The sequence below is a fragment of the Choloepus didactylus genome, chromosome 2 (genome assembly GCF_015220235.1).
Source record: "Choloepus didactylus isolate mChoDid1 chromosome 2, mChoDid1.pri, whole genome shotgun sequence".
Lineage (NCBI taxonomy): Eukaryota > Metazoa > Chordata > Mammalia > Pilosa > Megalonychidae > Choloepus > Choloepus didactylus.
Window position 1 is genome coordinate 103,991,109 of NC_051308.1, and position 27,906 is coordinate 104,019,014.

At 44.3% G+C, this 27,906-nt stretch overlaps 3 protein-coding genes and 1 long non-coding RNA gene across 14 annotated transcripts; 2 read left to right on the forward strand and 2 right to left on the reverse strand.

Moving 5' to 3' along the window:
- The first annotated feature begins 494 nt into the window (after positions 1 to 494).
- DEDD (death effector domain containing) lies at positions 495 to 10,187 on the forward strand. Of its 4 annotated transcripts, none has more exons than XM_037825544.1 (6): positions 496 to 766; positions 2,538 to 2,570; positions 6,963 to 7,351; positions 7,554 to 7,661; positions 7,961 to 8,107; positions 8,627 to 10,187. In XM_037825544.1, the coding sequence occupies exons 3-6, from the start codon at positions 7,027 to 7,029 to the stop codon at positions 9,001 to 9,003; spliced, it is 957 nt and encodes a 318-aa protein (XP_037681472.1). In that variant the 5' UTR covers positions 496 to 766; positions 2,538 to 2,570; positions 6,963 to 7,026; the 3' UTR covers positions 9,004 to 10,187. The 4 variants fall into 4 exon arrangements, with proteins under 4 accessions (XP_037681476.1, XP_037681472.1, XP_037681475.1 ...); XM_037825547.1 differs by lacking the exon at positions 496 to 766 and adding an exon at positions 860 to 926; XM_037825548.1 differs by lacking the exon at positions 2,538 to 2,570 and having other exon boundaries at positions 495 to 766.
- On the reverse strand, positions 9,963 to 13,102 carry NIT1 (nitrilase 1). 4 transcript variants are annotated; one of them, XM_037825540.1, is made up of 7 exons: positions 12,978 to 13,102; positions 12,316 to 12,414; positions 11,799 to 12,053; positions 11,573 to 11,676; positions 11,219 to 11,352; positions 10,933 to 11,058; positions 9,963 to 10,633 (listed from the first exon to the last, which is right to left on the reverse strand). In XM_037825540.1, exons 1-7 carry the CDS (start codon positions 13,028 to 13,030, stop codon positions 10,367 to 10,369), a joined length of 1,038 nt encoding a protein of 345 aa, XP_037681468.1. In that variant the 5' UTR covers positions 13,031 to 13,102; the 3' UTR covers positions 9,963 to 10,366. The 4 variants fall into 4 exon arrangements, with proteins under 4 accessions (XP_037681468.1, XP_037681469.1, XP_037681470.1 ...); XM_037825541.1 differs by having other exon boundaries at positions 12,950 to 13,069; XM_037825542.1 differs by having other exon boundaries at positions 12,962 to 12,980.
- Positions 12,000 to 27,028, reverse strand: KLHDC9 (kelch domain containing 9). 5 transcript variants are annotated; one of them, XM_037825535.1, is made up of 6 exons: positions 26,348 to 27,028; positions 25,868 to 26,027; positions 25,582 to 25,780; positions 25,177 to 25,316; positions 23,675 to 23,755; positions 12,000 to 12,053 (listed from the first exon to the last, which is right to left on the reverse strand). In XM_037825535.1, the coding sequence occupies exons 1-5, from the start codon at positions 26,872 to 26,874 to the stop codon at positions 23,681 to 23,683; spliced, it is 1,101 nt and encodes a 366-aa protein (XP_037681463.1). In that variant the 5' UTR covers positions 26,875 to 27,028; the 3' UTR covers positions 12,000 to 12,053; positions 23,675 to 23,680. The 5 variants fall into 5 exon arrangements, with proteins under 5 accessions (XP_037681463.1, XP_037681464.1, XP_037681466.1 ...); XM_037825536.1 differs by lacking the exon at positions 12,000 to 12,053 and adding an exon at positions 12,356 to 12,414; XM_037825538.1 differs by lacking the exon at positions 12,000 to 12,053 and adding an exon at positions 14,780 to 14,938.
- On the forward strand, positions 13,189 to 24,655 carry LOC119526453. Its single transcript, XR_005215182.1, has 3 exons — positions 13,189 to 13,236; positions 23,693 to 23,781; positions 24,523 to 24,655. It is a non-coding gene; the product is annotated as an uncharacterized LOC119526453 (long non-coding RNA).
- Positions 27,029 to 27,906: the final 878 nt, after the last annotated feature.

A 27,906-nucleotide genomic window follows, 5' to 3' on the forward strand; every position in this document is an offset into this window, starting at 1 on the left:
TACTTCTCTTTCTTGTAGCCATACCAGATTCCTGGCAGCTCCAGAGCGTACCCGGCCCCCCAATTCCCAACAGTCCTTCAGAATACAGCATTGGCGACAACTCCTTCCGGAAGCAGGCTCTCAAAACGCAAATGCCGAAAGAATGAAATCCGAGAAGGGATATGAGCTGCACTTTCAGCACCCAACCCAGGTTTACAGAACGTCGGGACGGCGCAAAGGTCAAATCCGGATCTTGAACCTTTCCCCAAATATCGCGGGGCAATGCGACCCCTGTGCTATTCCGCCCTTATGCGTCATGGCTGCCAGTTCGTTTCCCGAGGGGTCTTGAAGTCAGCACCAGCCAGCTGTGGCGCCACCAGTCTTTCCACATTCAAGAATGCTACTCTCTTCCATTTCTTACTACGGCTCTGAAGCCTTAGTGAAGAAAAGCCTGCGTTGCCAGCTTGCCCCAAAGTAACATGGCTGCTATCCTCTAGTCTCTCCTCCCAAAGTGAAACTATCCACTCTTCCTTTAATACCGCTGCCAGGCTGCCCTCACTTAGTATGGCTATCCCGACTCATTTCTCACTATGGTCTCGAAGCCGCCACTAACCGGCCAGGTTCCGGGAGGCGCTGTTCAGGATGCAGCCACCCCCGCCCGTCTCTCCCCTCCCCCACGCCCGCGGCGGCGGCGGCGGCGGCTGGAGCCCGGATGCGGCGCCGTGAGACAGGCCCGGGAGAGCGGCGCGGATGGATCCAACATGGCGGCGCCGAGCCTGAGCCGAGAGTGAGGCGACGGGGCGGCCGGAGTGGGGAGGGGGTGTCGAGCGGGACGGGGCGGGGCCGGGCGGGGCCGCAAAGGGCTTGGGGAAGGAAAGTGGAGGGGGAGGCGGTGGCGACGTCCAGCCTGAGAACCTCCAGAGAGGGAGGTGACGGGACGCTGCGAGGTGGGGGAGGGGAGCGGCCGAGGGGGGCGTGCGGGGGATATGGCAACTGTGGGAGAGGGCAGGGGTCGGAGCGGAGGAGTGAGGGCATGGGGAGGGGCGTAAACAAGGGCCGAGGCTGCACTGGGCTGGGGGTATAAGAGAGGCCGAGGTGGCGAGTAGGGCTGCGAGCCGGCCGATTGAGGGGGGTAGGAGCGGAGGGGAGAGGCTGAGGCTGTGAAGGGAAAGGGGGCTTGCAGCATGTGGTTCGAGGGAGGACTGAACTCTTGGGGGGAGGGGTGTTGTAAAGAGGTGGAAAAGGTATAAATTGGACTTAAGATGTTTGGGGGAGGTTTTGAAAGTGTTAAATTGGGAGATGAGGGGAAAGGGACTATGGGAGAATTTGGGTGGAAAGGAAGGGAACAGAGGTTTGGGGAATAGAAAGTGTCGGTGTGACGGGGTAGTAGAGAAAGTGAGAGGAAAGTTCGGGAGGAAGGGAAACGGGATGGGAGACAGGGCAGTGGTAGCTGCACGGGTGATAGAGGTTCAGGGGTTTCCCTTTCCCCTGTGGGAAGGAGCAGAGAGCAGAGTTAAGCACCATCAGTTGCAGCCAATTCTAACTGCCAGGCCCTTAGCTTTTAATGTGGTGGGAAGGGCAGAAGAGAATCATCATGTGAGTTTGGAGAATAGGGGTCGGATGAGGGTTCAACTGGATTTGCTTACCAAAGGCTCCCTAGTTTACTGCTCCCTTGTTTTTGCTGCTTACAATAAGAGGGAAAAATGAGGAAGCTGGTGTCTTCCAAGTGTGGAAGGAATAAAGGACTTTTCTGGTTTTTAGCAATTAGTAATGCAAGACTGGGGAAACAGCCATGGCTACGTTGGAGCCCTATATGCTAAGCTGGAGCTCTGGAAAGTATTAGGAAGGGAACAGAAAAGACAGGATGGCAACTAGGCAGCCAGGCTAATTAAGTGAATGTTGTAGTTTCCAGACTCGTCTTTTACTGTTTAAGTGCTAGGAGGGAGGGGTCAATATGCATCTATAGAAAAATGTTCCCTAGTGAAATGTGGATGTATGAGTAGATGCTTCTCCAGTGGATATTTTGTTCTCACTATGGAATAGGTAAGGGAAAGAGTGAAGGTAGAATGTGGAGTTTAATTCTGGTCTAATAAGTGAAGTGATGGGAAGAACCATTCCTGTTTTGACTGTAACCACTTTTCTCCCAGTCGTTTGGAAGATTGAAGCCAATATTCATAATATAACAAAATAGTTGGGTCTCATAAAGAATTGACGAAGGTGAGAAGGTGTCAGAGGGTAATTTGTTTCACCAGAAGTTGTTGAATTTGGGTCCTTCTGGCCATGAGCCATTGAGATTGGACATTCTTGGAGTTGGTATTTTGTGAATTGACTAATAGTGAGTTGGAGAATACTGGGGCCTTTGTTTGGGGTGAGTTCTCTCATGTAGCTTTGAGTGGATCATTTCAATCGAAATGACTTTATGGCTGACTGTGTTTTTGCAGCTGAGATGGACTAACTCTTTGGGCCGTTGAGGTTTCAAAATAAAGCTTGAAGATTGACTTTTCCCCCTCTTATTATTTTTTTGTTTGTTTTGCTGCTGGATTTGAACCTTGTGCTAGGAAGAGACCTGGGAAGTTAAGTTCCTTGCAGAGGTAAGTCTGGAATTTTTTACTGTTTTCAAGCAATGGAAGGGAAAGGAAGTGGCATGAGAAATGCATTGGGGTTGATCCCAGAAATGGAGTAGATGCCAGGGAAAATGAGTTTTCACCTACCTGATTGCATATGGCACTGAGAAAATATGTTGCAGTCACTATCTCTTTAGGTAACTGGAGGTAGTTGGGAGGGATAGGAGGAGGAGATATTAGGTGTCTTGGGGCAAGCTCCCAGCTTTGATTTATTATCATTTGTCGTCTTGGTCAGCTCTGAGAGAAACATTTTTTCACATATGGAACACGTACTTTAGTACAATGTCTACTTAATGTTGCACTTGGAGGTTTGCTGAGCTGCCTTGTATGGAAAGGCAGCTTATGCTTTCCTTCAGTCCCTCAGGGTTCCTGGAATCTTTTGAAAATTTACTATGGAATTCTGACTCCCAAATATTTGGTTACATTTTCTTCATCCCACCATCAAGAAAGTGCTTCATGTATTCTTAGCCATCTTTAGGACTTTCCCTGTCATCTTCATTTCGAGACATCACACTTTAAAATTTTTTCCACGTGACTTTTCTCTAAGGGCTTCTGAGTCAGATACCTCTACTGCTCCATGAGAACACAGATGTCATTCCTAATTGGGATGAGACTAGACTTTGCTTGGAATTGGAAACCCAACAGCGAGTGTCCAATCAAGAAGAAATCCTGTAGATACATTATAGACTTTTACTTGGCCCTTGGCTGACTTGGACTCCCAAAAGGAAATGCAGCAATTCATTGGAATCAAAAATTATTCTTAGGGAAAGACGTACATACTATGGAACCAGACCTGCCAGCATGAATAGGACTCTGTTTCCTGGAGTATTTGTCTCTTGGTACCCAGCAATATTCAGACACCACGACTCAGGAGTTCTTTCTGGTCTTCTGTTTAGAGGGATACACTCTTCTCACAACCCTGAGACCTTTCATCTGGGATATCTGCATAATTTAAGCTGAATTATTTTGCCTCATTGCCATAGAAAGCTGAGTATATTTTGGTTTATGAGAAAGTTGGTCACATTCTTCTAGTGTTGGAGTTAGATTCGTGGAGCTTCCATCTGGGTTGCTGAGTGAATGAACTTGCCATCCTAGGGTATAACCTAAGTGGGAGGGGTTGCCTGTTAGCCTGCATGCCAGACTCCTGACATTTCTTCCAAGGACACAGCCTTGGGAAGCTTATATCTCTCTTAAGTTTTGCTTCATTTAATAAGTAGTGTAAGTCTGATCAGCAGCCTAACAAGGAAGGGTCTGCTCCTGGTCTAGTTTCAGGATTTTAAAGGTGGCTCTGAGAAATAGGTGCAGGTCTTTTGTATCTGTCTTGCAGAGGTTGGCATTTCTCTATCCCCTCATAGATCTACGTTGAATTAGGTCAAAATAGATCTCCTGGGGTGGGGCAGAAGGCAGTGTAGTCCTACCACCTGCTGTTCACCTGAATGGCAACAGCAGGTGAGGAGCCAAGGTTGGACCTTCTTGGTGATAGTTGGACTTATATAAGTTAAAATTAGCTTAATGTTTGGCCTTTCTTTTTCATCTGGAAAGGTGCTTGATGGGTTTGGGTAGGAGGGACCAAATGGCTGCTTCTCCAGATCTAGCTGGAAAGTGACATGCCATCTCTATTCTTTTGAACTTTTATCATGTTCCACCTAGAACAAGGTTTCTCATTCTCAGCATTATTGATATTTTGGGCCAAATAAATCTTTGCTGTGGAGAGCTGTCCTTGCAATATAGGATGTTTAGCAGCATCCCTGGCCTCTACTAACTATATGCCAGTAGCACCCATTCCCCACCCCCTTCAGTCATGACAATCAAAAATGTCTCCAGACATTGCCATATGTTCCTTAGGGGGCAAAATCACTGCTGCTGACCTAGAATCTGATAATTCCTGGCATCTTGAATCATCAGCCTGAGATATAGGACTTAAAGCTAGCTGATTTCTTTTCTGATGTAGGGCGTTAACCCTCAGAAGACTGAGGCCTATTGTAAAATTGCATTCATTGATGCATAATTAGGACCATAGTGCTTTTCAGTGTTCTGCCTCATTTTCCAGTGGCCAGGTAGGTTGGACAATGTTTCTTCATTTCCTGGGGCTTAAGTGGGACACTTTGAATTAGGAAACCCTGGAGCAACCTGCTCTTTGGATTGGGTGAATGTGAAACCTGCCCATCTGCTTTCTCTGGGATCCTCATAATCAGCAGCTGGCCAAAGGGGAACAGGTGGGATAGGGAACCAGGAGAATTTGTAGGGGCTCTAAGGAAGTCTCAGTTTTCTCATGTTGCTAGCTATGAGCAAGAAGTTCTCTTCCTTCAGTCTCTGCTATTTGCACCCAGTGACAGCAGCAGGTGAAACGAGGACAAGACAAGGAAAATCAGTCTATAGTTGAATAACTTTTTTCCCAGCTGTTTTCCATGCTTTGGGCTCTCAAAACTAGATATGGGTTATACTTCCTTTCCCCATATCAGAACCCGTGGTATGGGGCTAAGCGATTCCAGAGGGTGTCTCTCCATTTGTTAAGGGAATAAGTCTCCCTGGGCTTCCATCTTAGGTTTCCTATAGAAGAGAGCACCAGGTCTTGCTGGCTCCTCACCTAAGTTCCTATCAGCTTGGCTCTCTGGAAGTAGCTTATTATATTATTCTATTTCCCAGGCTAGCCTCAGTTTCTTGGTTTATAATATGGGCAGAGCAACCTATCTTATTGTTGAAGAGTGTGCTTTTAGGTTACACATTGTGATATGGGTAGTTCTGCACAGTATATATGCATGGTAACTGAATTGCTTGTGTATTTTTACATCCTTTCATTTTGGACTTGTGTAAGTTTCTTAATTGTTGTTGCTTCTGGTGATTTCTTGGAGATTAAGTTCAGTTCAACAAACAATGGAGTACTCCTGCTATGCTGGGCTCTATTCATTACTAGGAACTAGAGATAGAAAAAGAAAGATGAATTATGACTTAGTCCCTCTCCATGAGTAGGTTAGGACCTAATGGGATAATCACACAAATTATTTCAGTACACCGTGATAAATGCTTCAAAGGAAATATGCACAGGGCTCCATAGGAGCACAGAAGATGAATACTTATCCCAGCATGGGGGTGTAAAGAATGCATTTTGAAGATGGCATCTGAACTGATTCTTAAAGGATGAGTAGGAGTTAGCCATCTAAAAAAGGGTGGTGATGGGAGTGTGGAATGGTAAAGAGAGAGGGGCATTCAGGCAAAGGGAATAGCCTAAGCAAGGTATGGAGAAGTGAATTGCATGATGTGTGTGAACTATAAACAGGCTGATAATTAATATTAGAGAATAAAAGATGGGGTATGGTGGCAGGTAGTTGGAGAGGGAGACAGGGCCTGATCTTGGAAGGCTTGGTGTGCTGTGTAAGGAATTTGGAGTTTTCTTCCAGGTAAGGAAGGGACTGTAGACGGTTTTAATTAGGGAAGTGATATGGTCAGTTTTGCATTTTAGATAGCTGACTAACTGGATGAGGGACGGATTTACATGGTTTACTATTGATGGTAGGGAGAGCCCTTAAAGAGACTGGTTCAGTAGTCTGGGTGAGAGCTTATTAGGACCTGAACTAGGGCAGTGGAGGTAGAAAGGAGGAGCAGATTTAAGAAATATTTAGTAGTAGCATCAATAGGAATTTATAATTGACTGGGTTGTTGGAGGTTGTGGTCAGAAAATGGAACAGTACTGGCTGCACCTGTCTGGTGGGGCAGTAAGTATGAGTAACTAGAGAGGAGGTGAAAGTTGCTGGACTTGAGTATTTGTTATTGGCTGGGTCATTTATTCTTATTTAGGATGATGGAGGAACATGTGAATCAAATGCCAAATTACATAATGAATGTTGGTTTCTGATAGGCCATTGACAGGGGATTGATAAATGACAACTATGAGGAAAGATTAGAAGGTCATATATCCAGATTATTGACAGTCCCTAAGTAAATCTGATGCAGCTTCCATATTAGAGTTAAGAGTGAATGCTCTACTTCCTCTCAATTTTGCCTACATTAAGGAGGGGAACTGGCTGGTTTGCAAGGTACCAAAAGCAGTGTTTTGGAAGCAGGAGGAATAATCAGGGTAATATCTAATAGCAACTTTTGCTGAGTATGTAGCACTAAAATTGCATGCAACAGTCTCGCTTTGGGGATGTGACAGTATTTCTTTCTCCTGTATGGTCTAGACTTCTGTTGAGTTTGGGCAGAGAGCTCAAGGCTCACACTGTTGTTTTTTTTTAAATTTTATTTAATAAAAGTATTTACTTAATAAACACTTATTAAGCACTACATTGCACCAGGCATATATTAGGCAGGCACCAGTTCCTGCCATTGAGTGGCTCACAGATTCATTCCCTGTCCTTACAGTACAGTGGGGACTACAGCTACTGAGCAGGGATTCTGGAAAGCTTTGTGCACCTGAGCCCCCAGCATGGCGGGCCTAAAGCGGCAGGCAAGCCAGGTGTGGCCAGAAGAGCATGGTGAGCAGGAGCATGGACTGTATAGCCTGCACCGCATGTTTGACATCGTGGGTACCCACCTGACACACAGAGATGTGCGTGTTCTTTCCTTCCTCTTTGTTGATGTCATTGATGATCACGAGCGTGGCCTCATCCGAAATGGACGTGATTTCTTGTTGGCACTGGAGCGCCAGGGTCGCTGTGATGAGAGTAACTTTCGCCAGGTGCTGCAGCTGCTGCGCATCATCACTCGCCATGACCTGCTGCCCTACGTCACCCTCAAGAGGAGGCAGGCTGGTGAGGGTGCATTGGGTCTGGGGACACTGGGATCAGGGAAGAGTTGTTAGAGGCCAGTAGTGAGTAATTTAGGAGTCCAAGGGGGAGGAGGCATTGACCCTGGGGAATACCTAGGAGAATAGGTTATGAGGCCCATTGGAGGTTTAGACTGGGAGAAGGGAGGGGGGTGTATCTTTCCTGAATGATCCCCCTCTCCCTACAGTGTGCCCTGATCTTGTAGACAAGTATCTGGAGGAGACATCAATTCGCTATGTGACTCCCAGAGCCCTCAGTGATCCAGAACCAAGGCCCCCCCAACCCCCTAAAACAGGTGAGATGTTTACACCCCCTAATTTCCATAATCAAGTAAGAGGACACTGAAATCTCATTGCCGGCTTTGCCAACTTAAATGAAAGGATGCTTCTTTCCACATCTAGCCCCATAAAAATCAGGTGAGGTGTTAATGCTTCACCTAGGTCCTGTAATTGCTCGTGCTTTGTGAACTCTTTTTGGGTCACATTCATACTGATTTTTGTGCTAATTCTGAATGATTTTTTCCTCATTCCAAGAGAAGTTCTGAATTTTTGCTTTTACCTTACTATTTCTTCTCCCCTTTCACCCTTTGGTCAGTGCCTCCCCACTATCCTGTGGTGTGCTGCCCTACTTCGGGCCCTCAGATGTGTAGCAAGCGGCCAGCCAGAGGGAGAGCCATGCTTGGGAGCCAGAGAAAACGCCGGAAGTCAGTGACACCGGATCCTAAGGAAAAGCAGACATGTGGTGAGGAAGTTCAAGAGTCCTGTAGGTGGAGTAGACTTGAGGGAAAATATAAAGAACTGCTGGGATACTGGGCAATTTATGCTATTTAGTACAAGACTCACTTTGCTATTGCAAAGGAGAGTTGAATGGCATCATCTCTTTGGAGAGCATTTCCTGTATCTTTGTGGCAGAGTATATTTCAACTCTTTTTAGTTAATTCTTGATTAAAGGGATCCTTATTGGAGGAAGAACAAAGTCATGATAGAGTATTTTTAAAATAACCTGTGCTTATTAGTTAGGAAAATATCTCCCATAAGTAAGGTGCTGCATGTGAATGATGGGAATAATGCTGACCTGGGCATGTCCCATGTAAGGGAACCTCCTACATTCAGGCAAGGATTTCAGAAGAAATCCTGTAGAGAAGCTGTTAGGTGAAGTACCCTGCTTTGTCACTCTGCTGTTCTCTTCAACTTTTCAACCTTGGGTTGCAAACTCATCCGTCACTGTAACTTCTTCTCCCCCATAAATTCTCTTCCTCAGATATCAGACTGCGAGTTCGGGCTGAATACTGCCAGCATGAGACTGCTCTGCAGGGCAACGTCTTCTCTAACAAGCAGGACCCACTTGAGCGCCAGTTTGAGCGCTTTAACCAGGCCAACACCATTCTCAAGTCCCGGGACCTGGGCTCCATCATCTGTGACATCAAGTTTTCTGAGCTCACCTACCTCGACGCATTCTGGCGCGACTATATCAATGGCTCATTATTAGAAGCACTTAAAGGTGTCTTCATCACAGACTCCCTCAAGCAGGCCGTGGGCCACGAGGCCATCAAGCTGCTAGTGAATGTGGACGAGGAGGACTATGAGCTGGGCCGACAGAAACTCCTGAGGAACTTGATGCTGCAAGCATTGCCCTGACCTTTCCCTGTCTCACCTCTTTGGGGACTGTTCCCACCCACCTCTGGAGCTTACATACTGTTGTGGGGTTTGTTCTCTACCCTTCCAATCACACCCCCTGCCTTTTTTTTTTTTTAAGGTAAAAGACAAAGGAAAGTGGAATTGGTATCCCTACCCCTCCCTGCACCCATGTGCTTGGGCTTCCCCTTTGTTTCCCTTTTCCCAGTTACCCCCAATGTGTGTCTCTACAGCCACCTTACCACTGAGCCGTAAGACAATTGCGTAGGGAGAAGCAAAGTCTATAGAACATAGTCTTTGTAAGGGATTGAAGTGAACACTGCTTTTGGGTGCATTGAGGGGTTATCAATACTTCTGGCTTTATGAGGGCTCTTAAATTTTGTCTGCAAAACCAAAGGGCTGTGAGTAAGGGAGCTGTGTGGAAGGTGGGTCTCTGAAGTGTATTTTGGAAATTAATCACCACCCTCTCCTAAATTACAGAATTTTTAAAAAACAAAGAAGCTGTCGCCCTTTCCACTGTCTCCTGGCCTCTGGTGCTCCTCCTCTGCCTCCTTTCCTCCATTCATGGCTTCAAACCTCTGCCTGCTGTGGCTCCTTCCTTTTTCCCCTTTATAAAGTCCTCTTCAAGAAAGTAATAGATAAGAGAACTGGGTCAGCCTAGTCATTCCTCCCAGCTGTGGTGTGTGTGTGTGTACAGACATACACAGGATAGATGGAGAAGAGATTGCCGATTAGAAAAAGTACACTCCCCCTGAAAAGGGGAAGGGGGAGTGTGACATTTTCCTCCCATGTTCAAGTGGAAATAAATAATGTACCCTGCAGCCCTTTTCCCCTTTGCTTTCTTCTGGCTTGGACAAAGGGCATTATAGGTGAAAGTGAAGTAATTCAGTACCAACTTCTTTCTTTTTTTACTTCCCCATACTCTTCCCCTAACCCCTTGGGATTGGGGCTGGGACAAGCACTGAGTGTTGCACTTTTATTTAGGTAGGGAGGTATGTTGAATGAGCCAGGAAGCCTAGAACTGGAGCCAAGTCCAGCAGGTACAATACCACTTCTCTTTGCAATTTCCAAAGGAGATGTCCAAACACAGATTTTATGATTATTATATTTTTTTCAATGGCAGTGCTGCTCAGACCTTAGAGTAACTCCAGTTTTCATGAAATAAACAGTGGCTATATAAAATTCCACTTTTCTGAAACTGAAATCTGAGCTCAGGTGACAGTTTCTTCTTTCTCGAGAAGCTGAGTCTGTGTTTCATCAAGAGAGTTAAGGTTCTCCAAGCGAGGGGAGCTGCACCTGGGTCCTGCCCAAAAGTCATGGCAACATAGCTCACAGTGGGAGTCTCACCTCACAGAAGTCAAAAGGCTTAAGATGGTGGGTGACCCAGACTGCCATAGAGGTCAGGCCTGCGGTGCTGGAACACAGGCAGGTGTTGGCGCATCTGTCGCAGATAGTTGAGGTCAATTCGGGCAAGGCAGAGACCTGGCCCCTCAGAGCAGCGGGCCACCACTGTTCCCCAGGGATCCACCACCATGCTGTGGCCATAACTTGCTCTCTTCTCATGGTGGCGCCCACACTGTGCTGCTGCCACTACATAGCACTGGGTTTCAATGGCACGGGCTCGCAGCAACACCTGGGGGATGAGGAGATGTGTGTTCACTTAACTACATGCAGCTGCTAGTGCAGAAGTGACAGGAGGTGGATGTTACAGGCCAAGTGTATAATTTATCCATTGTGACCATTCTGATAATTGCCTAGGAATGGTTTACTATATTAATAGTTACTCTGTAACATGAGAGCCAGGCAGCAATCTAGGGGACAATTTCCTACTAAGTAGGAAGGGGAAGAAACTCTTTCAATGGGTAGGGCCATGGAAGGAGTATGTATGAGGTTAAGAGAAGGCCCTTATGTTTTGAAGCGGCATCCTCTTACCTCCCAATGGGCCGGGCCTGTAACAGATCCAAAAGCTGAAGGGTAGGTAAGTATTTCTGCTCCAGCCTGAGCCAATGCCAGAGAGAGTTCAGGGAACCGCATGTCATAACAGATAGCTAGACCAACCTGTAATGAAAAGTAGCCTATTTAGTCCCCCTGTTCTGCATTTGACACAGCATTTAGTCATACCACTGCTACCCCACTCCTTATCCTCTACTACCACTTCAAAATATTCCTATTCCCCTCCTTCTTGTGCCTCTCCCACCCTCATTCTCACAACTCCCACCTTGCCTGCTGGTGTACTGATAGGTGACTCAAGGCTGGGTCCAGGCATGGTAGAATTGCTCTCACGCATGGGCCCCTGCCCTGGAATTTCCACATCACACAGATGTGTCTTCCTGTAAGTGGCCACCACTGACCCTGGAGTAAGAGGGAGAAGGACTACTCAGTGCTGGTGTGGTAGAAGCCCAGCTTAGCTCCTCCCCTCCCCAGGAGGAGATGGTTTATAGACTAGAAACAGATGTACAAACACCCCTAAAACCCTAGGCCTAGGAAGTAGAGTTGAAAAACAGAATTCTAGGGATCTGAGTTTAGGCAGAAGAGCCTGGAAAAGGCAGGCTAAATGGTTGTGAAGTCTCACCCTTGTTGTTCAGAAGCACATGACAATTGTAGATTTTCTGGGTTTGCTCCCAGTCTTGGCCACGCTCATGGAAACCACCCAAGGACAGCCAGAGCCCACATTCCCTGGGGGTGGGGGGAGAGAATACTGAAAACTCCTCTTGAGGATCTATCCTTATCCTCCGAACAGGCAATCCAGGATGCTACCCAACAAAAATTTTACCTCTCCCTCCCCCTTTCCGTGATACCTGGCAAGCTGAGTATATTCTCCCACAAGGCTCCCACCCAGTGGCTCAGACAGACGTAGTGTCTCTGCAGGGTCCCGTGCGATGAAGTCAAATGCCTCAGGCAGGAAAGCCAGGCAAGCACCCAGTCTGGCAGCCTCTCGAACCAGCTCAGCACACATGTTAAGGTTCTGCTGCTTGTCTGGTGTTGATGTTACCTGGCACACAGCCACCAGGGGCAGTTCCCAGGAGGAAGAGGAGATGGCCATGGCTCTGGGCCTGTGAATGACACAGGCAGGATTATCAGATTTCTCAGCATGGGGAAAACCAAGTTTTATGATAAGGGGCTTACACAGGGAGTTAGGAAAGCTGAATTTCCTTTGATTCTGCTCTTACAGGATACACTGATCTAGGCCTAGTGGGGCTCACTAATCAAATGTTCTGTGGGATGGTTGGCACCTCATTGTCTTCCACCGTCCATTCATGTAACAAGCATTTTTCAATATGTGCCAGGCTCTGAGGACACAATAAAACATGTTACCTAGGCTGAGCACAAAGTACTGAGAGTAGAGGTATCCGGAGTCCAGGACACAGCAGAAAGGACATGAGCTGGTTAGGAGGCCTGATGCTGAAGCCAAGCCTAAGAAAGGAGAGAAATCAGGACTCCAACCCCTCCCTCAAGCAAAACTTCTTAGACTTCTCTAACATGTCTCTTCATACTGCAAGTTGGATCAGACTCCTGCCAGCAAAAACAATCTTCAAAACACACTTTAAGTAATTATGGGCTACAGGAAGAGATCATAAAATGGAAAGATAGAGGAAGGAGCTTTTCTCGGCGCCTGAAGACCTCGACTTCCAATCTTCCAGTGATCTCACATTAAGCTGAAGCTCTTTCTTCTGCCAAACGTCTCCACAGTTCAAAAGTCACTTCCGGGAAATATCCTTGGCTTTCCCAGGCCTCTCTTATTGACTGTGCATCTGCACAACTTTATTGACCTAAAGTATATCCCCCCCCACCCCTTTCACCGGGAAGCTCTGGGAGAAAATTCACCCCCTCCTGTCCCCGGCCACACCACCACGGACAGGGGCCACAAGAATCCAGATCCCAATACAAGTCCCCACCCTCAGATAACCCCTCCTTTCCCGCCTCTCCCGGGACAGCGTCTCTTTTACACGAGTTAAAGCACCACAAGAGGAATTCACCGCGGCCGGCGGGATGGGGAGTAGGTCCTACATGAAGATACCGCCAAAACCATTCAAAGGGTCCGAGCCGAAGAACCGCCTGGAGCCAGAGAAGCCCGAGACAAGTGGGCGGTAACTACGAGAACGGACGTGACGCAAGACGGAAGCTGAACTGCGCAGGACGGAAACCCAGCAGGCGGCGAAGATGGCGGACAACAGCAGTCGTGCCGGCAAGAGCTGCGGGAGCGGCGCGGGGAAGGGGGCGGTGTCGGCAGAGCAGGTGAGTATCCGAGAATGCCAAGAAAGGCATCTCCCGCAGGGCCAGGAGTTAGTGCGAGGAAGGGAGGGGGCTATGACTTGTGCAGGCCTTTATTCCAGTCCCATGTTTGCATGGCCACTCAAAGAGGGGAGGGTCCTTGGAGAAGCTAGCTGAGTTCCGGGCGAGAGAGTGGGCGGGTGAGTTGGTGAGAGCCACACACCGCCTAGGTGGTGGGTGAACCTCGGGTAAGCGAAAGCCCTGGTTTGTAGTGCCTGGGAGGATGCACAGGACTGAAGGGGAAGTGCCACGAAATTTCCCCACCTCTCCTCTGCACCCCCAAACAGGATATGACCGGGCAAGGCAGGTCGTAACGAATCCCGGGAGGTTAGTTAACGGGCTGCTTCGTAGTCTGTTACGTGACCCTGGAACCACGTTGACAATCGCCTTCACTCTGCAGAGCCACGTGACTCACAAACTCAAACAGTTTAGTGTTCAATACTGTTTTGATTCTGGAGTCATTACTAGATTAAATTTCTTGAGAAACCATAAACCCTTTCTGATCTGAGTTTGCATTTCCCCCAGTGCCCAACATCGGGAAATGTTTGATAAATTAGTGAGAAAGCCCTTTGTCGCTAGGAACCGTAGTTTGATAATAGTGGGGCTAGTGTTTAATCGATATGAGAAGAAATACTCACAATAGAAACGAAAACATAAACAACAGCATGCAGACTATAGAATGGCTATTTTAACTACAAGTTCGTTCATCAGTTATTTGTTGAACATATGCAATAGGCAAAGATACCTGGATAAAGATTTTTAAAACTGTCCCCTGCCATCCATGAGCTGGCAAGGAAAATAAAACATGCAAAATGCTTATATGAGATGGAAGACAGGTGTCTGAAAGAGAGGTATAAAGTGCTGTGGGATTTGGGAGTGGAGAAAAGAGAGTTTCTTTCGGGGGAAAAAAAAGGGGAAGAAAGAATCTAATACTTTTTTTTTTTTAATTAGAGAAGTCGTGGGTTTACAGAACAATTGTGCATGAAATACAGGATTCCTGTACACCACCCCACCACCAACATCTTGCATTGGTGTAGAACATTTGTTATAATTGATGATAGCACATTTTTATAATTATACTATTAAAGTCTATGGTTTAATTTAGGGTTCACTGTGTAGTGTAGTTCCATGGATTTTTTTTTTTTTTAATTTCTATTCTGTTACCATATATACATATCCAGATATATATTTCAGTGCTGTTGGTTGCATTCGCAATGTTGTGCTGCCATCACCACCATCCATTACCAAAAAATTTCCATTATTCCAAGTAGGAAACCAGTAAATTTTAAGCCTTAACTTCCCATTCTTTATCCCTACCCTGCCCCCTGATAACCTACATTCTAGATTCTGACTCAATGAGTTTGCTTATTCTAATTGTTTCAAACAGTGATATCACACAGTATTTGTTCTTTTGTATCTGGCTTATTTCACTCAACATCATGTCTCGAAGGTTCATCTGTGTTGTTGCATGTATCAGAACTTCATTCCTTTTTACGGCTGAATAATATTCCGTTGCATGTGTGTACCACATTTTATTTATCCATTCATCAGTTGATGGACACTTGGGTTGCTTCCATCTTTTGGCAGTTGTGAATAATGACACCATCAACATCAGTGTGCAAAAATCTAATACTTTCTGAGGGACTACCATGTGCCAGGCATTCTCCTGGGTGCAGGGAAACAGATAAATGAAATAATCCTTGTCTTCAAGTAGTTCACAGACTCATTTGAGAAAAGACAAAAAAACCAAAGAATACAGATTTACGGTGTGCCACACAGACCCTCCTTTGTGACATCTAGAGGAGGAACCACTAACTAAGCAGGAGTTTATGGGATTTGGGAGGTAGGTGAGGAGGAGAACTGTGGTATAGTGGGAGTAGCTAAGGGCATAAAAACAAGTGCACTGGGGTCAGACAGATCTGAGTTTGAAACCCATTTCTACTCTTATATATATTTTCTCCAATGCAGTGTGAAGTATTCTTGCACAGTGACTAGAGCATAGGTGCTCAATAAATGCTAGTTATTATCTTTTGTTTTCTAGAGGATATAATCCTTCAGCTAGTTCTAAAAGATAAGTCAAACTAAGAAGAAAGCTGAAAGTTTTTTAGGTAGAGGGAATAATTTGTTCGAAAGTACCACAGTGTGAAATTGCTTGGCATGTTTGTGGTGTGGGGGGACTTAAAAGTTTGAGATGAATTGCAAGACTTGAAGTGGAGTAAAAGGGATAAAAGAGGAATCTAAGATGTCTCTCAAGATTGTCTTTGTTGGATACTGACATAATATGGAATGTAGGAGAACAAAGGAGTTTGGGGGAAAAGATGAGTTTATTTTAGGATTTTTGAATTTGGGTTTCTTGTGGGACATCCAGCTAGAGACATTTAGTAGGTGGTTTTATTTATAAATCTCAAGTTACAGAAAAAAATTGAGTTGGAGATACAGGTTTAGAGAGTTGTGAGCTGATGGATGGTAAATAAAGCAATTGTTCTGGATGAAGTCATCTAAAATCTGCAAAAAGAAAGTGAGAAAAGAGGTGGAATAGAGGTGAAGCTACATTCAAGGGATGGGTGGAGAAAGAGAAACCCTCAAAGGAGACTGAGGAGTTGTGATGTTGAGTTCTGAAGCTGTTCCTTGGTTAATATTCTCTGGCCTTGCTTTGTGTTCCAGAGAGAACACTGGGTGAAAAATAGATTTATTGCTACAGCAAATTTGAGCCACATGTGTCCCTTACAAACAAAATGAAAGCAAGTAACATACTGTGCTAGGCACTTTACTTCTTTTATCTTCTGTTATTTAATATTGTCATTTGAAGTAGGTTGTAATATCCTCCTGATATTTGAGTTTCAGAGGATTTAGGCATCTTGCCCAAGGTCAGTAATTGGAAGAATAGGGATTTGAATTGAGGGACTTCAGCATCAGACAGACCATTTTTTCCACACTACATCATAATCATATTAGAAATATGATTTATGGTAACCAGTGAAGGAACCACAGAAGGATATATGTTGTACTGTTGATTTTTTCCCCTATTACATAATATAAAATATGTTCATAGTAGAAAATGTAGAAAATACAGGAATAAGTGTAAAGAAGGAAAAAGGAAATAAGTTGCCCATAATCCTACTCTCCAGAAATAACTATTCTTACCATTTGGAGGTATATCTTTTGAGTTTTTCCCCCTCCTTATGTTTTTGTATATATATGTGTTGGAATGGAAGGGAGGGCATATGTTTGTTTAGCAAAATAAGGATTATACAATACATACCATTTTGTAATCTGCTTTTTAAGCCTAATATAATTGTGAACATTTTATGTCAGTCAAGTTTAGGAAGATTAAATTAGCAGCCATGTTTGTTAAATGGATTTGAATTGGGAGATTCCAAAACTAGGGAGATCATTTAGAATACTGCTGCAGTTGTTCAGACAAGAGGTAATGAAGATCTGTGCTAGGGCGTTGCCAGTGAGCCTAAGAGAAATTGCTGAAGTAGTCACAATAAATTTGGCAATTGATGGGGTAAGGGTGTGTTCAAAGATGGAGACAGGGTTTCCTACCTAGAAAGCTAGAGTGGTATCATTAACTGAAATAGGGGAGACCAGAAGAGGAACAGTTTATGGGCAAAAGTATGTTCAGCAGACTCAGGTATGAACATACTGAGTTAAAAGTATCCTTAGGGCATATAGGTGTTCTGTAATAATAGCAGGTACCATTTATTGACAATTCATTATGTGCTGGATATTGTCCTAAGTTCTTAATGTAATTAATCCTCACAACATTTCCATGAAGCAGATAGTATCTTTATTTTATTGGTGAAGAAACTTAGATTCAGAAAAGAAAAGAATTGCTTATGGTCAGATTTTGAAGCCACTTCTGTCTGACTCCAAAGCTCCTTCCTATAAATAGTACATATGGGTCCAGAATTTCTGAGACGGCCTGGGTTTGCAGGTGATTAGCATAAAGACAATCATTGAAACTTTACAAATTGCTAAGAAAACCAATTGAAATAGTGTAGGTAATACAGGGAGAAGCATTATGAACAGAATCATAAGTCCTTTCTGCTGAAGTGGTGAGAGAGAAAGAATTAGAGAAAAGAAAAAGAAGGGTTCAGACAGGTAGAAGAACCAGGGAACTGAAGGGTCTTGCAAGCCAAAAAGGGGAGCAGAGGACGTACTATATATCAGGCACTTAACCTGTTCCCTCAATTTAGTTCTCATTGTTGCCCTTACTAGTGTCTCAACCTGCTGTGTTTTTGTTTCTCCAGAGGACATTTTGCATGTCTGGAGACATTTTGGTTGTCACAAGTAGAAGGGCTTTTAGTGGGTAAAGACCAGGGATACTACTAAATATTCTCCAATGTACCCAGGACAGCCCCCATAACAAAGGATTTTCCAGCCTAAAATGAGATATTTAGTGCTGAGGTTGAGAAACTCGATGGTATATTAGGCTTATTTCATAAATGACAAAACCAAAAGAAGTAACTTGTTCATATAGCAAGAGAATGGCAAAACTGGGATTTGAATCCAGATCAGACTGAAGTTTAGATTCTTTCTACCATACCATGCTGCCACTTAAAGGAGGAGAGTTTTAGGAAGCAGATTAAAGACAGAAAAGGCTGGTGTGTTTTGCAATTAGGTAGAAGGCCTTTTATGATCTTTGAGAGGATAGTTTAATAACTGATAATAGTTTAATAACTAGACAGAAGACAATTAGAAGGCAATTTAAAATGGATTGGGAGTAAATGGGAGGTGAAGAAGTGGAGGCAGTGAGTATGGACTAGTGCTAAAAAAATTTAATGAAGAGAAGATAAGAAGAGAACCATCATTTAAGAGTAGCAAGATCAAAGAAGAGGGTTTTCTTTGATGGTGTATGTTTTTCAGAAAAGGGGACACTAAACTGAAAGGAAGAAAGTAATTAGTGGAGTGATATTCCAGAAAATTTTGTTCCAAATGTATCCAATCATAATTCTCTACCTCTTCTATTCTTCTTTGGACCCAAGAAGAATATGTGGGTAAGAAGATCAAAGAACATTTTGGGAGGAAAGGTAATGATTGCTGATTTTTCCTGAAGTTATTAAAACTATATAGTATTAGATAAACAAAAAAGGAAAGAAGACAAAAAAGAAATGAAAATAGTTTGACTTTTATAAGAGTTAATATATGACCAACCAAGAATAACAATTAAAGAGAATGGATGTTTTGAGTCAAACCTAGAAAAAAACATCAGTTCTATGGTTCACCATGTTATTTTAACTACCTCCCCCATCCACCAGCCTTGATTTCCTGATCTATAAAATGAAGGTACATAATATTTTTTTTTTGAGAATTAAATGAGATAAAGAGATGAGCACAATGCTTGGCACATAGTAGGTATTCCTTTATTATCCAAGCTCTGGAAGGCAGATAAATGAACCACTATAGGAGAAATGAGGCATTTTAAAGAGAGGTTGTATTTGCATATTTAAAATTTTCAAAGACTATATCATTAAAGATTAGAAGGCTGGCAGCATGATGGAAAATAACAATATAAATAGAAAAAAATTTTCTATCAAAAATGTTAAGGAATTGATTTGCATTTATATGTGAGCACATAGAAGGGTTTAATATATGGGAGTGGGGGGTGGCCAAGAAAACTTCCTAGAAGAACCTTAGTTGAGACTTGATTATAGTTGGGCAGAGAAAAAGGGAATGGGAGAGGTTTGGTAGGGAGCAGGTAGGGTGCAAATTCTATACAAATGCCTGAAGACAAGTGAATTAGGGAACTACGGGTTTGAGTCCTGAGTAAGAGAGGTGGAGGGAAGGTCTGATTGAGATTGGGCAGGGCAGACTGGAGAAGTATGCAGGAACTAGGTCTTTATAGGACTTTGTCTGCTGTGTTAAGGAGTTTGGCTTTTATTCTGTGAACAGTGGAAGTATTTTGTTTTGTTTTTTTAATTTTTATTGTGGTAACGTGTATAACACAGAATTTCCCATTTTAACCATTGTCAAGTGTACTATTCAGTGGTATTAATTATATTCATCACCACCATCAATTACCAAAACTTTTTCATCATCTCAAATAGAAACTCTGTACCCATTAAGCAATAACTCCCCAACCCACCCCCCATTCCTCTACCCCCACAACCTCCAGTCTACTCTCTCTTCTCAATTTGGTTATAAGTGGAATCATACAATATTTGTACTTTTGTGTCTGGCTTATTTCACTTAGCATAATGTTTTCAAGGTTCATCCATGTTGTAGCATGTTTCAGAACTTGATTCCTTTTTACCCCTGAATAACATTCCATTGTACACATCTATACCACATTTTGTTTATCCATTCATCTGTTGATGGCTACTTGAGTTGCTTCCACCTTTTGGCTATGGTGAATAATGCTGTGAACATTGCTATACAAGTCTCTGTTTGAATCTTGGCTTTCAATTCTTTAGAGGTGTATTCAAGAGTAGAATTGGTAATTCTTTGTTCAAATTTTTGAGGAACCTAACTTTTTGAGGAATCATCATACTGTTTTCCATAGCAGCTTCACCATTTTACCTTCCCACCAGCAATTCATGAGGGTTCCAATTTTTCCACATCCTCACTAACACTTATTTTCCATTGTTGAGGTTCTAGACATAGGAGCAATAGGGTTAGATTTAAATTTAGGTCACTTGTGCTGCAGTATGAAGGGGGCAAATCTGGAGGCAGTTTGGAACTCAGCTAGGAGGCTATGATGGTAGAGGTGAGAGATAGTGAAACATGTGAGAAGTAGATGGATTTGAGGTATTTAGCATATGGATGCGACTTAGAGATTAATTAGATATGGAGGGTGAGTCATAGATGATTCCAAGGTTTCTGGACTTAGGGTCCTTCCAACTCTAAAAATGATTAACAAAAATATTAAAAGCTGCCATTAGGGCTGTGGGGAAACAGGTACACTCTTGTCATTGCTGGTTCCAGTGTAAACTGGTCTGGTCATCTTGGAGAGCTTTCTAGAAACATGCAACTGGACTCATTAATCTCACTTTTGTTAGAGAAAGAAAAATGGCCATAAAATTTTTTACTCTTTGTCCAAAAATATTTAACATCAGTGCTATTTATTACAGAAAAAAAATTGGAAACAACCTCCTAAACATCTCAACCACCAGCCACAGGGGAATTACTAAGCAGTTTTAAAAATATATCACAGGGGTGGGGGTGGGGATTGGGGAGTTAATTGTTAGTGGGTACAGAGTTCCTATTTGGGGTGATGGAAAAATTTTGATAATGGATGGTGGTGATGGTAACACAACATTGTAAATATAATGAACGCTACTGAATTGTATTCTTCAAAGTGGCTAAAATGGGAAATTTTGTTGTATATATGTTAGCATGATTTAAAAAAAATAGAACTGTGCAGCATAGTGAACCCTAATGTAAACTATGAACTAACTAATACAGTTATAATATTGGTTCATCAATTTTAACAAATTTACCATGCTAATGTAAAATGTTAATAATAGGTAAAACTGTGTGAGGAGGTGTTATATGGGAACTGTAGACTCCACATGATTTTTCTGTAAACCTACAATGTTCTATTAAAGGAAGGACAGGATGAAGGGGAAAAAAAGAATGTATCAGTAGGGTATAAATGCTATGTAGCTACTTAAAAATAAGAGCTATGTCTGTAAAAACTGTACATTGCCAATTATGAGAATGTAAAGAGGTTTCATAGCTGTAAGGACTGAAGTTACTTTAGAAAAGGATAAATAGTTGGTGTTTTAATTTAATTGGCTTCCTTTTTAGTAAAGGTGTATACATGTAAGATGATGATTTAACATGGTTGAAAGAATCAACACTGACATAACCATCCCTGCTCACCCCAGGCAACTTGAGGAGACCAGGAAATGAGGGAAAAGAAAATTAGGTCTAGCCATAGGGGAAAATGCTATTGGAAGAGCTGTATTTTAAGTGGAGAATGTGGGAATAGAGCACAGCTTCTCTCATCTTCATTACCTGGCATACCCCAGAGATGGTAGGTTTATGGTTGGTTTATTTTGTATTTAATTTAGGTTGCTGTTGGCCTCTAAGAGATTTCATCTCCTTTAAGTGCACCCATGACTAAAATTTTCCATAATAACTGAGGGGATAACTCACACATTTAATAGATTTATTTTAGTTTGGTATTTGATTAAAAGCTCATAAACTGGTCCAAAGGGAGATAGGGTATTACTAGGGATAGTGTTGAAGAAAAGTTTGAATTAAAAAAAAAAAATCTCTTTCTGCCTTTAGATGTGTTTTTGGTGGCTAAAAGGCGATTCCTACTAATTACTAAGGAACATAAAATCAGGCATCAGACAATTTAGACAATTAGGCTGATTTCACTGATGTATTTAACAACATACACCCATAAAAGTAGGTTATTTGGGTGCAAGGAAAAATCTAGAACCTGGGTTAATCATGGAATGTTCTTACATTGACAGTGGAGAAATTGTTAACTATAAATGGAATAGTTTCAGTATTGGCAGTGAAGGTGAAGGGAAAACAGCCTGGAGATGAATTAGTTTTCCAAAGTGTTGTTGAAATGAGTGGCTGAAGTAGATTGAAACAAAAGGGTGATGGATGGCAGAAGGGAGCAAGTTGCTGGAATGACAAGTCCCTAGTCAAGTATTCTTTCCTTGGTTTATTGGGCATCGGAAGGGATGTAGGGTTGGTACAGGTCACCTATTTGGATTATATTAGCTGTGTATGAACAATACAGAGAGAAAGCTAGAGATAAGGGTCTTGGTAAAGATAAGGTGGTTATTCAACACAACTAGGGCAAGGTTTCTGGCAGTGAGGCTAGAGATATAAGTGGGGGTGAAACTGTCTGGAGATTTGGCAGTGGGTTAAAGAGATGAGCCCAACTGCTCTCAGCTGACCAGGAGGTCAAAGGGGGCACTTCTGAGTTTGCAGGAAAGGCCGTAGTACTAATAAATGTATTTTGCTGCTTACAAAGACATTTCACAATCATTGGTTCACTTGATACAACAACCCTATGAAGTAGTTATTACTATTATTTGCATTTCACAAGTTAGAAAACTAAGGCTCAAAGAGGTTAACCCAGTGATTCTCAGCTCTGGCTGTATACTAGATTTATGTGGGGATCTTTTTAGAAGTACTGAAGTCTCGGCCTCACTCCCTGTGATTCTATAATTGTTCTGAGGCTATACAATTCGTGTTTTTAAAGTGTTCCCTAGGTGATTCTAACATGTAGCTAGAATTGAGAACTGTGGGGTTAAATGTCTGTCCGAGTTCATAGAGCCAGTAAGTGACAGAGGCAGACCTTGAAACCTGGTCTTTCATCTCTATAACCCAAGTGTTTTTCTTTTGTCAATTCCACTCCCTACCCCACCCCCCATATGTTTCATCTGATATTTCTTTCCAAACCCAGCCATCAGAGCCCCGTGCTGGAAGTGATGGTGTGGTGGTATTAGTACCCAGTCTGGCTCCCACACTCTGTTTTCATTCTCTTTTCAGTTTCTGGGAAACCAGGAACTGGTAGTTATCACTTCTCTGGGCCTTTACATAGGTTATTTCTTGTGCCTCTTTTACACACTTCCCCCTTCTCCCTAATTCCTCAGCCTTCAGACTTCAGTTCAGGCAGTATCCCTTAGGAAGCCTGTATCAGTTTGTAGATCACAGAAACTCTGGCCAACTTAGGTTTAAAAAAAAAAAAAAAAAAAAATGTGAGTAGTTCACAGAATTTAACACAGTTAAAAGAAAGGCTAAATAACCAGGCCACAGAAAATTCAAGAATCAGGGTAGTTTCAGGGATCTCAACAATAGGAACAAAGGATCATCTCTATAGGACCACTAGATGTCTTAGTTCTAACTAACTGCCTTCTGTACCTGTTTTTTTTTTTTTTTTTTTTTTTTTTTTTTTTTTTTTTTTTTTTTTTTTTTTTTGTCTCTCTACAAGTTCCTGTAGAGACACTCTGGCTTAGAATTACTCTCTGGCTCTGTGGTCAAGGGGCAAGGGTCCTATGAGTAGTAGCCCCACAGAGTTAAGGAGGAGCAGTTTTCCAATGGACGGAATGCTGGGCAGACCTAAATAAGCCTTGTTCATTACAAAGCTTTTCCTGACAGACCTCCTTACCTGCAAGTCTAGGTGCCCACATAGTTGCTGTAGTAATTCTCCACCCCCATCCCTCTGTTATAAATGCCCATTCCCCACCTGCAGGAAGCCAGAGTTCAAATCTATTCTGTTATATCCTCCAGGGCCTAGCAAATATTTGATACATAGTAGGCATTCAGTAAGTGCTTAGTGCATGGAATTCCCCACAAACTTAGTTAGAAATTGCAAACTGTTTTACTTCTTTTTCAGAGTAAGTGTCTACTACTGCACCTTTGTAAAGCCTGCCAGTCTATCTTGCTATCTTGACCCTCTGCTATTTCCACTGTCCCCTCTCACCTCTTATCACTTTCTTAGGTAATTGCTGGCTTCAACCGCCTTCGGCAGGAACAGCGAGGCCTGGCATCCAAAGCAGCTGAGCTAGAAATGGAATTGAATGAGCACAGGTGAGGAAGTTGGGAAAAGGCAAACAATAGGCAATGGATGGGTCATTTTTGTGAGGTGGGTTGCAGCAGAGCAGGACTAGATCCTCAGATCCTGTCTCTTTGCCTCCTACCCCAGTCTAGTGATTGATACGCTGAAGGAGGTAGATGAAACCCGCAAATGCTACCGTATGGTTGGAGGGGTGCTGGTGGAGCGGACTGTCAAAGAGGTGCTGCCTGCCTTGGAGAACAACAAGGAGCAGGTTAGCAGGAATCCCTGAGTAGAAGCTTTGGGCAACAGAGGGGTAAGAAAAAGGGTAAGGAAAGTCTGGGTAGAAACTCTTGTTGAAGACAGGATAAAGAGCCTGAAATTTCCTTGGACAAGAGGAGTTGCTAGTTATATGCCATTTCCATGGGCTCTGTGACCTGAGTTGTAGATTAGAGCAATATTTCTCAGAGTGGTCCTTGGATACGTGCATGAAAATCACACGAACTACTAATTTAAAATACAGTTCCTGGACCCACTAAATAGAATATTTGGGGATGGGACCCATGAAGTGGCATTTTTTAAAATAAGCAGCCCAAAGTTTGTAAACCACTGCATATGAGAAGGGAATGATTTTAGTGTCTGGGCTCCACTATTAATACTTGGCTAAAGGTGAGATTAAGGATGTCATTTTCCTTTACTTCCCCATCCATAGTTCATACCAGGTAGGGGAAGGAAATCCTGAAATCCCTATATAATCGTTGTCTTTTACCCTCTAGATCCAGAAGATTATTGAGACACTAACACAGCAGCTTCAGGCAAAGGGAAAAGAACTAAATGAATTCCGGGAAAAGCACAACATTCGTCTCATGGGGGAAGATGAGAAGCCAGCAACCAAGGAAAACTCAGAAGGGGCTGGGGCTAAGGCCAGCTCAGCTGGAGTGTTGGTCTCCTAGGGACCAAGGCCTTTGCAGTTTTTTCTACCCTGAATCCCACTTCTTCTAATTTCTTTATCATTATTATTATTATTATTTGTTCTGCTATTGTAATATATATATTTTTTTTGTTAATTAAATGTTTTGGTCACAATGCTTAACTCTAGCCTGAAGTTTTCAATATTATGTGTAGAAATTGCATGAGGCAGGGAACTGCATATGATTTGTGGTTTAAGTTTCCATCAGGTTAATGGCTCACAGTATCAAAGTAGGACCCATATTTTATACTTTCCCTTGCAAATAAAGATGCATCCACGTATTTATCAACCTCCCCTAAAAAGATTTAGAGATAAATGTTGACTCCTAGATTGAAATTTAGTAAGCATTTTAGATGAGGCAGATAATTCTGGTGAAAATACTTTATGGGTTTGCAACAAAACAGAGGCAGTGTATCTTGGCACTCATTATTCTTTAGACAAAGAGGTCCAGTGTGCAAACCTGTGGACTAGCTGATCTGCCATCCTCACCAAAACCCCCAATTAGGTAAAGCCGATCATTCCAAAGGCAGGTGCGATGGCCCATGCGTTTCAGCCCACGGTCTGCACAGGGGAAGTGGAACCACAGAGAAGGCGACTTGCCTGTTGGGTAGGAATAGAGGGCAGTTACTGAGGCTGGAGCACTTTGACACCCACAGGGCTTTCTTAAGACCAAAGGCCTGCCCCTTATTACTCTCCACACTTGATTTATGGGCTTCTTCATAATGTTTAATACTCTGGGTATTCCCGTTACTTTTGTCGACCAGTTCTTCCTCCTCCCTACCCCATCACTCCATCATTTTCTGCAGGTTTTTGGTTCTCCTATCTTCCCACCTTTCTCCTCTTCCACCATTAGGCTGGTTCTTACGGGTATCATAGATGTAGAGGTCATTGCAGATGGTGTCTCTAGCTCTGGTCAGAGTTTCTCCACCAAATAGCACAGCAAAGGGCCCCACCACAGAACACGAGTGATGCCGTAGTCCCTGGGGCCCCTGCCGGGACCCCTGTCCACTGCTCACAAGCCTTGCAAGCTGTTCCATTAAATGAGGGGCAGCAGGTGGTTCCTCCTTGGGGGAGAAGGAAGGCATGAAGGAATTTGGGGAGTCACAATTTTAGCTCCTTTTCACCCTAAGCAAGAAGTTAGTAGATAATACCTTAATCTTCCCATGACTCCAATTCCCAGCTACTTCTGGTTCAGCTGATTTGCAACCCCCAAAGAGCAATAGCTGATGACCTGGGTTGGGCCCAGGGGTTTGAAGCAAGGCAGCACAGTGACCTGAGCGTGAGGCTGTGTGGCAGCCTTCTTCCTTATAGCTGTAGATATGCAGAATTTCAGGCCTAAGTTGGGTTTTCTGGAAAATTTAAGTGTTGTTCTGCCTTTCCCCCACCCTCAGCCCTATTCCCTAGGAAGGAGGCTTGGGGCACTGCGGTGGTTCCCATGAGCAGGAGGGTAGTATCAGTAAGAGTTCAGCTATCTTAGACTTGGGTAGATAAGATTCCCAAGGAAGGAGGGTTCTAGGGTGAAGATGTGAATAAATACGCTGCAAAATTTGCTTAGCTTTTACTCTTCCAGAGTGCAGATGGAGGGTGAGAGAAGGAAGGGTGATGAAAGGTTTGGGGCAGGAGTACCATACCAGTAGGTTCGGGCGCCAGGGTCCAACCTTAACATGTAGATGCTTCCATAGCGGCGCTGAGTACGCGTACCGCCTTCCCGGCCAGCCACCCACAGCTCTCGGTCAGACAGGCGGGTGCAGGTGTGACTACTGAGGCCAGCAGGGGGGCAGTTGCCCGGGGCCGCGGTCCACGCCTCCCACACTCCGCGCTCCGCGTCCAAGGCGGCCACTGTGGCCAGGCGACGCGACCCGTCCCAGCCGCCCACCACGCAAAGCCAGCGACCGCCCACGGGCGCCGCGTCGTGGTGGCTGCGCCTCGGGCCGCCCGGGGCTCCCACACGCACCGCCTGCCCCCCAGCCGGGTCGAAGGCCACCGTATCACTGCTGGGCTCTCGCGCGCCTCCTGCTAGGAGACCCCCCACGAGATAGAACTGTCCCCGCAGTTCGGTGCATGAATGGAAGCCCCGAGCCAGAAGCGCGTCTCGCCCCACCGGCCTCCAGGCCCAGCCTGAGCCCCCCGCCCCGCCCGGGGGCACCGCCACGGCCATGGGCCCACGGTGGAGGCGAGGGCTGCGGGGTCCACGGCCCGGAGCTCTCTCTTACATGGGATCTAGGCACCTCGCCTTCCGTGGACTTTCCCGAGAACCGCCTCCCACTGGACGCCCTACCGGGTCCGCACCTCGAGCCACCGCCTTCACCGCCGTCGCCCAGCAACTACTGCCGCGACTGCAGCGCAGCCGCTGCAACTGAAGGTCGCAAAGCACTGGTTACCATGGAGATAGGAGACCTGGGTAGCTACCGGAAACTGTACACTGGTGGTCGTGGCAACAGGAGCTAGGCGAGGCAAATAAAAATTCCGAAATATTGTTAACCTCAAAAAGTCAGGGAACAGCCAGACCCTCAGAAGGACCCCTGCTATCTTACTTGCGAACTAACTCGGGATTATGACATTTGAAGTGCAGGTGTTGCTCTGGAGTGTGGAGGGCACTGTGTCCTTTTGACTTTGGGGGTGCCTAACTCCAACTGACCTTCCCAGGGGTGAGCTAGAAAGATGAAGCAACTTGAGGGTTCTAGTCTCCTAGTCTAGTACCTGACTCTCCAGGGTACTATTTCTCTCTAGGCCTCCTCAGCTTTCTCATTCATAAAATCGGTTGTTGGTTTATTCCCTAGGAGCCCTCCAGACCAACCTCTCTCTAAGTCATAGCTTGAAGGTCCTGATTGATTGGGTGGGAGAGTCTTTTTAGCTCTGGCCACTAGAGGGTAGCAGAACCCAGTCTCTCAGGGCACCTTGTAATTGTATGTATATGTGGTTGGATTGGGGATGGCGAGCATACTTGAACCTTGGAGAACTTTTCATTGCTGAGTCCTAGAAGAGTAATTCTTTGCCTCATCTTGCCTCATCAGGCTCATACAACACAAGGAAACTGAGGTGCCATGGTGGTTGGAATTTAGGATTAAGGGCAGGGAGTTTAGAAGGTGGATGGGGAGGAGGTAGGGGGAGAAGTGAGACTTCTGCCCTTCTCTGATATCTTCCTTTTACTCAAGCTACCGGTAACCTGAGCTGTGTCTTAATTCTATCC